General features: G+C 41.8%; 1 protein-coding gene across 3 annotated transcripts in view; it reads right to left on the bottom strand.

Annotated features, from left to right (window-relative positions):
• LOC311230792 (poly(rC)-binding protein 2-like) overlaps nt 1-15379 on the bottom strand; it is a gene marked incomplete at its 3' end in the record, with an annotated part of 36622 nt that overhangs the window by 4617 nt on the left and 16626 nt on the right. For 2 of the 3 annotated variants that reach the window (XM_084317162.1, XM_084317163.1), the window contains exons 9-12: nt 13560-13601; nt 10953-11052; nt 10147-10199; nt 9171-9340 (exon numbers count right to left, since the gene is read on the bottom strand). In XM_084317162.1, coding sequence (XP_084173288.1) covers nt 9171-9340; nt 10147-10199; nt 10953-11052; nt 13560-13601 — 365 coding nt within the window. The remainder of the gene's footprint in view (nt 1-9170; nt 9341-10146; nt 10200-10952; nt 11053-13559; nt 13602-15379) is intronic. The other variant, XM_084317164.1, reaches the window with a different exon arrangement.

Raw genomic sequence — 15379 nt, 5'->3', positions numbered from 1 at the left:
CAAAGCACACTTCTCTGGCTCGCATTAGGCCTGGCAATTTTGTTTGCCATTGCTATGTCTATACATTGGTTTCTTGTTCCAATGCATTTATTTATATTAGACCAGTGGTGCCCAACCAGTCGGCCGTGGTCGACCAGTAGATCAATGACATGTAATATAATTGTCACGAGCGATGGGATGTTAGCTGCTGAACAGGCTAAGCTAACTAGCGTTAGCCGTTAGCGTTAGCCATTGCAGTCTACCAAACTTTCTTGTTCGACTGCATTTATTTCAATAGACCAGTGGTGCCCAACCAGTCGGCCGTGATCGACCGGTAGATCAATGACATTCAATATAATTGCCACGAGCGATGGGATAATGTTAGCCGCTGAACAGGCTAAGCTAACTAGCGTAAGGAAAGAGGGGCGGGCCTGTCGTTGCTATGACGAAGATCATATAACGGCAGTTTTCTTCCGGGTAAGGGCAGACTAAGAAACGAATCACACAGGAGAGAGGAACCATCAGAGACTCTCATCCCTCTCACCCTCGCCGGTGGGGGGGTGGGGAAATGACACATCATCATTAGCTTCGGCTAACGGGAGAAGGGTTCTGGCTAACGACAAGGCCTTGGCCACTATTGGACTTAACAGCAGAGGAGACGATAGCAAGGACAATACAATCTGATAACATCTGAGCTGAGGCTTTTGTTTATGTAATAAACAACGTTTTTCAAGAAAGGTACTACGCGGCCTAGTGTCAAATTCGTATGCTTGCGGATTGCATTAAAGGGGATGACAAAGATTGTATCAGCCAGTATGAGAAGACGTCGGAGAGATAAAACACAACGCAGGGTCAACGGATAAAGAGATAACACAAGCCAACAGATGAAGAGGTGATACTGGCTGATTGATCAGAATCTAACAGCCAGGAGCAAAGGTTGTTGAATGACGCAGTCCTACACAACCAGCACATTGACAGAAATAAATGACAAGCCGACACGACATTTGCACTAGGGCTGCACGATTTGGGGAAATAATCTAATTGCGATTTTTCTGACAGATATTGCGATTGCGATTACATTTGCGTTTATAATTTTTTTTAAGCTGCCCCACAGAGGTTTATTGTAAAATGCGGCTTGCATCTGGCCTACGCGGTGGGTCTGTTCGGGACACAGAGTCTGAAAATGTTTCTTTTTTACCTGGGAATCAATACCGGTACGGTACCCAACGGTACCTTTTTTTCTGTACTTTACTCTCCCTCTCTGAAGTAAACTTCACAACACCTTACCTCCCTCTCCCAAACTGTCCCTACAAATTAATTTTTTTATGTTGCATGATCATGTATATTTATTTTGTATTATAATTTTTTTTGTGTTTAAATATCAACATTATCTGGCAATCCTCAGTAAATACTATCAAACTCCTCTGATGTCAGACCAGATATGAGACGCGTGCACACACACAGAAAAAGAGAATGGCTTAAATGATTTCAGAATACTTCAGCTAGGGCTGACCTTCGAAGCTTTTTTTGGCAATCGAATCTTCGTGGCCGAGCTTCGATTTTAATTCGAAGCTTCGAAAAATTATTATATATTTTTTTTTTTTATCTTATGTCATTGTTTTTAAATGTGCTCTATAAATAAAGTGGATTGGATTAATGAATTAAGTAGCCCCTTTCGTGACTGTGACGCAGCCAACAAGGTTTCACTCGGCTGTGTGATTTAATTCAAGGTGGATCGCTGTTGTCGTTTGAACAACTTCAGATTTCATGGGAACTACCAATCCCCCAAATCAAGAATGTTTAAGATGAATGAATGAAGAAGTAATTTTGATTATTTGAAATATGGCCTGTGTAGACTAAACTATGCACAAAATTATGTCAGTCTACAAGGTCCGGATTCTACATGGTCCGGCAATGTAGACCTTGTAGACTCCACTACAGACCAATTATCAGTGAATGTTCATGCATTTTTAAGAAGGGCTACTTCCACAAAAAAACAAAGAACTCACCAAAACATCTCAGTAGCACCTATCTAAATGTTCTATTTCATATATGGAGATTCATATTTATTTATGTATTGCATGCATTTCTACATTTTATTTCCTATTTTGTTTATTCATCCCAGTATCTTTCTTTCTTATGTGTGGAATTCTACAAGGCATGTAGGTGTATATGTGTTTGAAGATGATATCCTTCAAACAGGCAATAGTGATGATATAATTTGGGCAGTGCTGAGCTGGGTTACTTTCCTCCCAGTGTATTTGTCCCCCGGCCCCACCCAATGGCCGGGGGACTTCGATTTTTTTTTAATGTTCGAAGCTTGTGCCATCGAACGAAGCTTCGAAGTATTTAAGACAGCCCTAACTTCAGCTAATGAAGTTAAATGTTTATTATCATCAACTATCCAGTTCGTTTTTATAGTGCAACGTTTTTCTACTTTTCTACATTAATTGAACCAGTAGAGAGAGACGTGCCCCCCCCCCCCGAGCCCCGCTCCCCCCCACCCTTTCCTTACTCAGCTCAGATGTTTTCTGTCTTGAGCAGGGTTAGCTAGGAACAGCTTTCTCAAGCTTCGCACCTTGGGCATGGAATGGGCTACAGGACCATTATCCACTTAGACACCCCGGTCTCTCTTGGTGAATTTAAATCTGTATTACATAACTTCCTACAAGAAGAATGTTGCTGTCTTCTGTAGTCGGGTCCCAACTGCAAAATTACTGTATTACCCTGTATTATACACTTTTACTAATATGTAGACTATTCTGCTTTGTGTTTTTGTGATGTGATGTGATGCATTGTATATTGTATATACATGCACATTTATTATGTTCTTGTGTGATGTATCGCACATTTAATTGCTGTGTGATGTATTGCAAATGGTATTGCTGTCATCTTGGCCAGGTCTCCCTTGCAAAGGAGATCTTGTATGTCAATGCGACTTCCTGGTTAAAAAAAATAATAAAAAATTATTGCAGGCTTGGCGATTTGATAATTGCATCATTCCAAATCGCGATTTCGATTAAAAAACGATTAATCATGCAGCCCTAATTTGCACTGTAATGACTGAAATGAACGAGTCACAGAAGCAAATTGCTGCCCGTGCAACCCAATGGAAAATAAAAACGTGTAACCATTATTTTTGCACTCGAGTCATTGTGATAGTCATACTGGAAAATAACCCTTTTTTCGTTTAGGTTTTTTAAAGTTAGATTAAGATCTTGCCAGGGGAGACTTGCTTTGGGCGATATGACCAAACGTTATCGCGATAAAATTATAAAATTATTTTCATATAATTCGATATCGATAATTATCGTCGATATAATGTCTGTCAAGTTTAATTAACTTCTTATGCTGCTGCGAATGTCTCGAGTCGAGTTGATGTCGTCATCAGTCCGCGCACGTTAGCAGTTAGCCGACAAGCGGAATATCTCATGACAATGTAATAAATATGACACTAAAATACTCTCTTCCGCCACAATATATTGAAACGACGTCCACTGTATACCCCACACTACTATAAACGTGGCCTCAGAATTCATGCCACACACATACTCGCCACGTAAATATATAAAACATCGCCGTGCAAGCTAGTTATCCTAGCCAGCCTGTTGCTTCTAAGCAGTGTATTCCATGACAATGTGCTAAATATGACACAAAAATACCGTACTTTTCGGACTATAAGCCGCGGCTTTTTCCCCCATTTTTCGACCCTGCGGCTTATATAACGGTGCGGCTTATATGTGACTCGATTTAGCTGCTGCGGCTTATAGTCAGGTGCGGCTTATAGTGCGAAAAGTACGGTACTCTCTTCCGCCACAATATATTGAAACGACGTCCACTGTATACCCCACACTACTATAAACGTGGCCTCAGAATTCACGCCACACACATACTAGGCACGTAAATATATAAAACATCGCCGTGCAAGCTAATTAGCCTAGCAAGCCTTGTTGTTGAGTGAGTCCTACCTCTGGGTCTCCTTCCGGGTCTCCTTCGCTCTCGGCCATCTCCTTCACCGATTGGTCGTTAGTGCGTGCTCATATCCAAGCTTGGAAAATCGATATATCGAAACTTTGCGACCACGTTTCATGTTTATTTCGAGGAAATAATTTATCGCGATAGTTATCGTTTTATCGCCCAGCCCTAACTTGCTTAAAGGAAAACTCCAACATTTTGGGAAATTAGCTTATTCTACCCTGGAGTTAGACAAGAAGATGCATACCTTTTTCTTCTCTGTGCATGCTCCAGCAATAGTCAAGTGCATAATACCTCCGTTCGCTCGGTAGGCAACGTTAGCTCACGTTAGCTCTATATGTCCCAGTAAACTAAATAGTTCACTGAGGCGTTGTCTTAACGTTATTTAGCCGGCTAGCAGTAGCTACAGATAGCTCCTGATATCAATGTCTTATAACATTGATTCGATGCGTATTCGAGCTGAGGGCTTGCTGAATGTAATTTGACCAAAGCACAGTATACCAATAGGGTCCAGCTGCAGCGCCGGATAATCCTGGCTGCATCTGGAGGCTACCAAGTATACACACAGACAGTGGAGCTGTTTGCAGATAGCGAGAAGTCACTTCAGAGAGAGAGAGTACAAATTTAACTCTGGCCTCTTTAAGTGTCTATTCTTCAACGTAATAGCTTATCTACCGTAATTTTCGCACTATAAGCCGCACCTGAATATAAGCCACAGCAGCTAAATTGAATGATGTGTACATATATAAGCCGCACTGGACTATAAGCCGCAGGTGTTTTAATGTTTAATTACCATATGTAATTAGCATTGGGACACAATACTGTCGGACAAATAACAAGAATTAACTCATTTACAAGTTGTATTAAGTTTAGCAAATAAGAAATATGCTTGGCGGGTAGAATTTTCCGATCTACCCGCCACTGGCCGGAGAGTCAAAGAGTTAACTTCGTGCGCTGCATGAAAGCGTATTCTGTCTGTTGCAGTGTTCCTATTCTACCGCTTTGTGCCATGTACGCACGGTCGGAGCTGTGCGTAGATGTTAGGGCTGGGCGATATGGAAAAAAATCATATCGCGATAACGATATGATAATTTTATTTTATTTCTCGATATCGATAATTATCGAATTGTTATAAGTATAAAAAAAAATTAAAAAAAAATAAAAAAAACATTTTTTCTTTTTTTTTTTAACAACAGATGTATGTTTATTTTGCAGCAATTATTTGTCATTGCCGCCATCTTTAGTGTTACATCCCCTCACACTCCAGTTCTCAGGCTGCAGCTGGTTTAAAAGCTAAAGTAAACCGGCTTCTCTGCTGGCTGTGGCTCCAGAGGAGTTGAACAGTTCTGGCTCTGCTAGTTTATTTTCGATCTTTTGGCGCTTTTTTGGTGGACAAACCACCGCACATGTGCACTGTGACTCGTGACTGGAGTCTAGTTCTGCTAGCACACATAGCCTACTGTGTATAGACGGTTTCAAAATGTATTTTAAATTAGAAAGCAAACAAAATAAATGGACAAGAGAAAAATAAATCTGAATTTGGTCAGTATTGTCATTTGGACAAGCAAAGCCATTACTTTAAGTTGCAGGCAAGAAAGACAAGTCTGTCCACTGTCTCTGGTTTTAAAACTGCCCTGTTGCAGGTAAAAAAAAAAAAAAAAAAAAAAAAAAAAAAAAAAACGATTTTTCGATTTTTTTTTTAAATTTCGATATTCGATATCGATTATTAAAATATATCGCGATATTTATCGTTATCGTTATATCGCCCAGCCCTAGTAGATGTACGCACAATCTCAAGCACATGTTCATATTGATAAATCCCACACTTTGCTTAGAAACATATCTGTGCGTACGCAGCATTGATACATGAGGGCCAAGGTTAAATGTTTATATTAAACTTCAAATTACTTTATTTTCCTTTCGGAACTTCATTTGTGCAGTGGTTAAAAGACAAACATACAGTCACAATACATAGACACTCGCCACTATATAAAAAAAAAACACCAACTACATTAAAACTACAGTAAAGCCTGATATATTAAAATCCATGTGGAGCAGTTCTATATGTATATAAATAATAGTAGTACAGGGGATATGTGTCCATCAGGTGGAAGGGAGAGTCTATTTTTAAGTAGTCCTGTATTATGAACTATACAGTTAGTACTTATAGTGTAACGTTTGGCTACTTTAAATCATTGAACAAAGAGAGCGAGAGAGGCTCAGACACCACCGCTGTGATGTATTAGGTTTGAGTTTGAGCCTCTTGGATGCCATAGTTGACTCGAGTGATGTCACAGTCACTAGGAAGTCAACACAGTTGTATGGAGCGCGATGCATGAAGCAATATATAAATTAACAGCCAATAAGTGTGAAGTTATCTTTGAACCTTGGTTGTCAAGCCTTGTCAATATAACACCCAACCCCCCTATCCTCACTAATGCAACTGGTGTCGTGGAGTCACTCTAGTTACCTTAGCTTAGTTAGCAGCTAACCCTAGTTGCAAGGATGCAAAGCATGTTAGACACATTGGACATTGCTTGCGCTGGTCTGTGTCTATTATTAAATGACAAATGCATGTCATTGACGGTCCGTGCTGGTCTGTGTCTATAATGAAATGACAATTGTGCGTCATTGGAATTCGGATTCTTTTGGGTCTCGAAATGTGGCACCAATTGATCTAACGTGAATCGATAACTCTGTAGTACCGACGTAATTCGGCCGATACCCTTAAAAGTACAGAGTTCGGTACCCATCCCTACTTAAGACTGCGGTGTATTGAGCGTTTTATAGTACCATGTCTGGGAGCAAATGTTAACATACTAGTTAACAGCTAAAGATGATGTTAATTGCTTGGCTTTTGACTCAATTAGGTGGACTGCATGACATCAAACATGGGGGCGGGCGGGGGGCCATACTCAATACAGTCCCACATTGGGTGGTGGTGGTTGTTGGTTGGGTGGGATCAGGAAGACATATATATATATATATATATATATATATAAAATAATAAAAATAGAAAAAGAAAAGATCAAAACATAATTCTGAGATGAAGAGAAATCACCTCCCTGGCGATGGATCAAGGAGGAGAGTGGATGTTAGGAGGAAGGAATGAGCATCAGCAGAGAATGACGAGGTGGAAGACAAACCGATGACTTTGATAGGGCAACTGGTCGATAGCAATAGCAGAGGTGATGGGAGACACAACACGTAGCGATTTATTTCAAGAACAAAAAACCCAAACTCAAGGAGCCGGTGCATGCCACAGCAGTAAGTGTGTTAGCTAATTAGGCCGCTGTAAAAACCTGATTAGCTAATTATTAGATGCCCTACCCTAGAAAATATGGTGATCAGTTGGGCAATGTAAAAGAAACAGAACCAAGCAAAGCAGCATGGGACATACAGACCTACATGAAATTATACAACTTTGAAAGGCTTACATTTTTTTTTTTTTTAAATGTTAAAGGAAAAGTCCAGACTGCACAAAACCATACTTGATATTCTCTATACTTTCAGCATTGTGCTTTACTGAATGCAAGATTTGAAAACCAGACTTCCATGCTGTAGTGTGGTGAAGCGTTGATCTACATCAACAGAGCCATAGCTTATGTCAGTTGCTTTGATTCCTGCAATTTTGAGTCCCTAAAATGAATTAAACCAAATGGTTGAGAGCACAGCTGCAGAATAGCCATCCCAAAAGGGGATGGGGGGTGAGACCAGCGTTTCCGTTAGCCGGTAATTACCGGTATTTGACCGGCAAAATCTGTTGAAGTCCGACATATTTAATCTCTCCGGTCATAATGTCCGGTGAAAATAATTCCCTCTAAACACAATTAGATTATTTGAATTGTATTAAAATAGGCTAAAATTAAATAGCCTATGCGATGAACGAAACAATCATTACATTTGTCGTTGCTTCACCAAGCAGCCGGTCTAATAATGACATCCTGTTGTCAGCGCGAGCTGGCTGCTGATATATTTGCGAGAAGCATGACTTGGCAGGGTGCAGTACTCCAATTCAGCCATTGGCAATTCAGCTGTTGGGTGGGGGCGCTGCTGAGCGGTTTCCAGACCGGACCTAAAAACACCGCTGCTCTGCTCTGCCTGCTCCATGCTTCACGTAAATATATCAGCAGCCAGCTCGCGCTGACAACAGGATGTCATTATTAGACCGGCTGCTTGGTGAAGCAACGACAAATGTAATGATTGTTTCGTTCATCGCATAGGCTATTTAATTTTAGCCTATTTTAATACAATTCAAATAATCAAATTGTGTTTGGAGGGAATTATTTTCACAGGACATTATGACCAGCACCAAGTCGTTGGGAGGTGGAGATATACATCACGCAAACCCACGATAATGTTGCCGTCTCTCTCTGCCAAATTTCTCAGTTCTTCGCTTGATATAATTAATACAAATGTCCAATATAACGGAATTCGTTAGCTCATAAAAATGTGATTATAAAAGACTGCTGTTTATTAAGGTCGGGCAGACTGCCCACCGACACCTCAAGTCGGCAGCAGCACGAAGTCTCGAGGGACTTATTTTATTTGGAATATATTAATGACTGTATACGCAAAAGTAGCCTAGTTTTAAGTTAAAATATTATAAATGCCTTGATGATGTCATTCTTTATATAGGCCCATCAATTGTTTTTAAGCTCAATAAACTCTGACCGGAATTTATCCCATTTGTCCGGTAGATTGAAATCTACCGGACACTCAGACCTGCAAAAAAAAATTCTAATGGAAACCCTGGGTGAGACATCAAGTGAAAGCAAAGGATTGTGTGCATTCATAGCTGTGCATTATCTACTCCACCCATCTAGTAGGATTGGGTATCAGCACTGATTGCCAGATTAATTTCCAATTTTGATTCACAAGGTCCCGATTGACTCGATACGGATTAGGCTCGATTGCACTGGTTTCAGGGGGCCAGCATCTGCCATTGTTGTCAAAAGATGTAATTTGGAGAACTGAGTTTCCGTAGTAGTTCAGAAACCCGGCGCAAGGCAAACTAGAGACATGCGCAGGGACAGGAGGCTCTTTACACAATAACTGGAAAAAAGCATAGATTAAAAGATCGATCTTGGGATTTTAAGAATAGATTTGTTTCAATATCAACCCTACCCTCTAGATACTGTGTATAACAAAGCCAGACTTGAAGAACGCCTTGGAAAACAACAGTAGGCTTGTGAAGAGGTTCCTGTGGATCTCACCTGGCGTTGATGAGGTACTCCGCCAGGCTGATACTGGCAGGGGAGCCGGTGATGGTGACCTGGCGGTCCGCGGATCCGTCGACCGGGTTGGCAATCTTGATCTGGGCACCGGACATCTGCCTGATCTCGTTGATCTTGGCCCCCTGGCGGCCGATGATGCACCCAATCAACTACGACGGAAATGAGGGAAAGACGCATCAAACCAACTGCTATGCTGCTAATGAACGTCATACTAACAAGCTCCATTGTAGACAAGAACATGTGATGTAGACAGCATAGTATTTCATGCCTTTTAAAACACAAACTACTTTTTTTTTTAACTATTGAAAATGTGAAATATACTTATTCCCACAAATGCATAACGCATTTTTATGGATGCATTTTCCTTGCTTAGGGCTTCTGAGTGGGTTCCAGCTGCCTTATGTTTGCTCCTAAATTATGTTGTGTGCCCTTTTGAGATCCTTCAACCTGCTGTCCCCCACACAAATAACCTATGGAATATTACAATGAGTATAAGTGTAGCGTCAAACTCTCAAGCTTCCACTTAATTTCCCCGTAAAAAAGGTGAAATACAAAATACATATTTATCAGTATTGCAAGTCAAATTCATAAACATGTTCTTCATAAGCGGATTGTTCTAACGCATCATTTGAGTTATAATGAGCAATACATTCATAACCGAGACACCATTTTGTTATGCAAGAGCCATTACATAATATTTTTTAAGTTTTAAGTCCATTACTATCGACATTTATCTGTTAGCTAGTATGGCATATTCATATCTACTGAAACCTAGGAATCTGTCCTCGGATTAAAAATTGTGTGCTCTAGGCTAGATAGTGAGATTGTGTGAGGACGTAGGGCTCGATAATGATGCTATACCGATTGCATCGTTGAGTCCAGTACAGCATTCTTCAAAGGCTAACTGCTCAATTGTAAAAGAGAAAAATGACAAAACACTTCTGGAAGCACTTACATCATTTGGAATGGTCATCTCATGGGAACTTGTTTGGGCAGAAGCATCCATCCCTGACAGAATTATACAAAAGAAGAATAACCAAGGACAGTGAGCAGTGGTGAAATCACCATTACATGTACACTCTCCAACACAAACAATACGTTCTCTAAGGCAAGAAATACAGGGTAAGAAAATAGACTACATTTTGGGCAGGTCTTGCTCGAAAAAGAGATCTTTGATCTCAAGTGACTACCTGGTAAAATAAAGGTAAAATAAAATGAGGATTTGATATAAGGTGAGAGCAAAGATTTTCTGTCATCTTGGAACCTATGAAGTACAGTAGAACCATGACTGTGGTCCTACAGGCACTAGATTTCAATAGAATGCTGCGCCGAGTGTGGTCTTACAGGTGCTAGATTTATGCATTGCTGTCAAGGAAACAGTCAACATCTAGACCCTTTTTCACAAGTCTATACTAGCTCAATTCCACAAGAGTTTGGGATTAGCAAGGGTTTCCTGTATCCACATCTCTTTTGTAAAGTTAAATAAGTGTTTCTTAAAACTCATGGGGCAATCTACTGGACCCCGAAGGGTGCATAATATTGCTATATATATATATTTATTATAAGCCTGGGTCCTAGGATAGGAGACTACATTTCCCCTTTGGGCCCCATCCTGGAATGTTTAAGACCCCATTCACAGAAAGTTAAAGGTTTATATATACACATGAGTGGACACTGTGTGCGTGTGGGGAGGGGGGGGGGTCAATGACTCTTTTCCCAGTGGCTACTAAAAGAGCCTCGTGTCTCCAGCCCAGTGCGTACCGGTGAAGCCCTGGTTACTGGGAGCGATGGGGAAGGGGCTCTGCTGCATAGCCAGCTGGTGAAGCTTGGTGAGCTGTGGAGAAATAGCAGCAGAGGAAGACTGTGAGAGCGAGAGAGGGGGGCAGGGAGAGACATGGAGAAAACAGAGGGAAGAGGAGAGATGGGAACAGGAATGGTGGTCAGTACAGATTAAAAAAAACACCTCAAGAAAAACACCTCCAAAAATTCACACGTGATAATATGATGTGTTGGTGAGCTGTTCTGTTGTCCTATCTGAAACTACATTAGGTCATTGGTGTCTTGGAATCAATATGTTCATTCTGCTCGTTTATGCGAGGTACCCCAAAGGAATTCTTCCAAAGTGCAGGCCGCTTCTGAAGGTAATCTTTGCTTGAAGTCTTCAGGCTCGGGGCATTGCCACAATACAGTAGGAAGGGAGCTCTCAATATGCAGGGGACAACAACAACACAAGGCCCACATAATAGACTAACACTGTTAGTCTCAACTTAACCTTAGCATCACTCTATAAGTTACTAAGCATGGGCAGGGGGAAACTTGAGGAGGACGTCAGTGGGAGGAGACTGTGAAAAAGGCGCTTTCAGACCGGAGGGACCGCCTTTTGTCGTTTAAAACAGTGTTGTTGAGGTGCGGCTGGGTAGCGCAGTGGACTAAGCACTCGCCTACCACCGCAGAGACTCTGGGATCGAATCGAGCAGTCAGTGGTACCTCCGGCTTGGTCAGTCGTCCCTACTAACACAATTGGCAGTGTTAGTGGGTGGGAAGCCGGTGGGGTATGTGTCCTGGTCGTCGTAAACTGCGACTCCTACTGGTCGGTCGGGGCGCCTGTTCAGCAGGGAGGGGATCTGGGGGAAATAGCGTGAACCTCCGCACGTGTTCCCCCAGTGAAACTCTTCGCCGTCAGGTGAAAAGAAGCGGCTGGCGACTCCACATGTATCGGAAGAGGCATGTGGTAGTTCTACACTAGAGCTGAACGATTAATCGATTTGAAATCGGAATGGTGATTTGAAATTATGCGATTAGCAAATCGCAAAGCCTGTATAACGTATCCCAAATAGCAGGTGTTGCGATTTGGGATACGTTATACAGAGTCTGATTCAAGAATTTTTCTTGTGTGCCAGTCATGCTTACCAATCAGAAGTGCTGTGCTCTCATTGCTCACCAATCAGAAGTAGCCCATGGTAGCTACGTATACGCCCAACAACAGCAGCTTGTGAAAGAAGCGTGTGTGAAGACGTTACAGCAGGGCTCCAGAGTGTGCCACTGTTTCTATGTGCAGTGAAAACTCCAATGCGTCTAACAAGCTTTGCATCCTCGTCATTCCTGATGCCTACGTCGGGGTAAACCAATTTGACTATTGCTTTATGGGCACTGGAGGAACATGACTGGTGTTCATATTCTATTTTTAAGTCTTTAACAGTCTGGCTCTGATGCCGATGCCAAAACTCAAATGACCAGTGTGGATGATAATGCGGAATCTATCACATGAAGGGCGGGGTCTACATTTAAGCTTGTTGTAAAAATAAATAATATTAATAGGAATATAGATTGAATGAGTCAAGTACAAGCATAGAACAAGAAACAGCAATGGTGAGTTAAGGGGAGGAACACAGTTTATCTGGGACAATGAGAGACGCAGAACATAGACGAGAAGAGAGGAGACAGAAAGGATGAGTGACAGGAACAGACCGTTAACTCGTGGAGGAGTCTGGACAAACACACACTAATGTCTATTCACTTACTGACTGTCTGCACACCCAATATGGTTATGCAAACATGTATGGAATTAACAATGTTGTACTCTGAGCTGACACACAAAAGAAAAAATACATTGGTTGGCGAGTGGGTGGGTATTGTACAAGGAAACCAACTGTTAAAAAAGGGACAGTTCACCCAAACAGAGAAAAATAGTTTGCCCCGACCTGGAGAGCCATCTATCCAGCGACATACTTTGTGTGATTTGCAGAGGTTTGGAGATATTGTCCATAGAGATGTCTGCCCTTACAATGGAGCTCAATGGGCCTTCCTTTGCGGCACTCAAACTAAACCGCAAGGTCCCTTTCCAGAAATCTTGACTACTCACAATAACCCACAAACCTGGTTGTGAAGTTTCATTGGGAACCGCTCTCTACTGAAGTACACAGTCACCCGCCATAATATTTCTTAATGAAACCATTCACAACAAGGTATGTGGATTGTCTCGAGTAACCGTGTTGTGATTTCTGGAAAGAGAAGTTGCTGGCGAGTTTAAAAAAAAAGGTGCACTTTTGAGCACCACAAAAGAAAGCCCATTGAGCTCCATTGTAGTGGACTGACGGCAGACATCTCTACAGAAGATATCTCCGAGTCCAGACCTCTGCAAATCACACAGAAATAGATTTCTATGTGGATGAATAGATAGCACTCCAGGTAACAGGGAAATATGTTGGGTTTTGTTTGTTGACTGAACTGCCCCTTTAACACATAAGTAACTTCAGAGGGATCAGCTCAGCCGTAGCTAAGGGCATGTGACGCTAAGAGTGTGTGTGTGTTATGGAGTGGCAGACTAGTGAGCCTAGGGGATAATGAAGAGGTGTCCACTGCACTTACATCTGGCTGGGGAATCGCGTGCTGTCCTTGGACGGCATACGCCTGAAACAAAACGAGAACAAAGCGTTCATAGGCCTCACATCCCACCCGTTGGCAACAGTCATTTTCACCACTGCTGCATACTTTCTACATCTACACCGCCTGAAAACTCAAAATCAATAAAAACTTTTGAAAACAAAGAAATGTAATTCAATAATATCCAGTCTTGTCCAAAGTCTCCACGGTAGAAACATTAAGAAACTTCAAAAAGGGAAAATCAAAAGACAACCAGTAGGAAAGATTTTTCTTTCTTCTTCAAAAGAATAAATCGGGATAAAGTGAGATAACAAAGAGCCTTTTTATGCCTGGAAGCGGTGGAACGGGGGGCTCTCGTCTTTAGAGAATTCAATTCACAGCGACAATGGTGAGTGAGAAGTACCACCTGACTTTTGCAACGGTAGAAACATGAAACCAAAACTCTGGAGAAGCACACAAAGACAAGAAAAGGCCACGCAACAGACAGGAAATGTTTCACACTAGGAAGAGCAACAAGGCCCCTGCTGCTGCTCCATCTGCTTCCTACAAGTTCCCATCGACGAGGGCATCTAAGAATTTTTAAAGTTCCCGTGCCTACTCCCACGTCAAATTCAAAGACCGTTCTGTTGACTTTCACGGTCTGGTATAGTCAAGAATTCAAGGATTCAAGAATCAAAATGTTTGACATCAGCTGCAATACAAAACTCACTCAGTTACACAGGACCATTTTAATTTAAATAATAATAATCCAACTATGGTGCTCATTAGGATTGGGCGGTATGGCGGTATACCAGGGTATTTAGAAATCCCGTCTAACATTTTGAGAGTACGGATTTGTGTGTGAATGTGGACTCGGGAACACGTTGTTTGGGTAACTAAGTTATGGTTAAGCGTATGGAAGATGAACGTATCAGGGTCCAGATATCTTTTCTTAGAATGCGGGACGTCAGTTATGAATGCCGGGAGTGTATGGTTGGTAAACCATTCCAGTTCGACTGATTGTGTGTGCGTATTGGCTTCGGTGATTCGCTACAGGGGTTTAACGGCTTCAGCTGGGTTTTGATTATCAGTTAATCAATGCAGATTCAATTGTGTGTCTGTATGTGTACTGTCGTGAGTTTGTGAGTCACAGTGGTCTCATTTCTGCCTCCGTTATACGTTATTTGTTCCGTATGTCGTTTCATATCTGTGTCTCGCATGTGCAGTTTGTTTACGTTGGTAACACGGGTCGCTAAGGAATTTAGGTTCGAGGTTGAAGAAAGTGCACATTTAGGTTGAAAGAACGGTCCTAAAAGCATTTCAATATAAGCGTCTTGTATCAATCTTAAGATACCACAGTTATGTTGTGGATGTAAATTAACGTGTGCTTGCTTATTTAGAAACAATGCAAGATAACTAGAACTTTTCATTATAACGTCTTGCAACTATGGTTATGACTAAGGTATAGGGGTGTAAAGGTACACGTATCCGTACTAGGGGTGGAACGGTACGCATTCAAACCGTACACCGTTCGGTACGACCTCCACGGTTCGGGGCATGTGTGTATTGTTCGGTTATTGGGATGCGCAAAAAAATACGCACACACCCCCAGAGGCAGTAACTAAGTTAGCCGCGAGCCAACCGTGGAAACGCTCACAGCGAAGTGATTTCACGACACCAGTTCCATTAGTGGGGATGAGGGGGGTATATTGACGAGGCTTGACAACAGAGGTTCAAAGATAACTTCACATTTATTGGCTGTTCGAACTTTATATTATATCATCAGGGCTTCTCCAGGTTCCAACGATGTGTTACTGTTGACTATT

The sequence above is a fragment of the Notolepis coatsorum genome (assembly GCF_963971535.1).
Source record: "Notolepis coatsorum genome assembly, chromosome: 6".
NCBI classification, from domain to species: Eukaryota; Metazoa; Chordata; class Actinopteri; order Aulopiformes; family Paralepididae; genus Notolepis; species Notolepis coatsorum.
The sequence above is the reverse complement of the archived record's forward strand: the minus strand, read 5'-3'. Positions and strand labels throughout refer to the sequence as shown.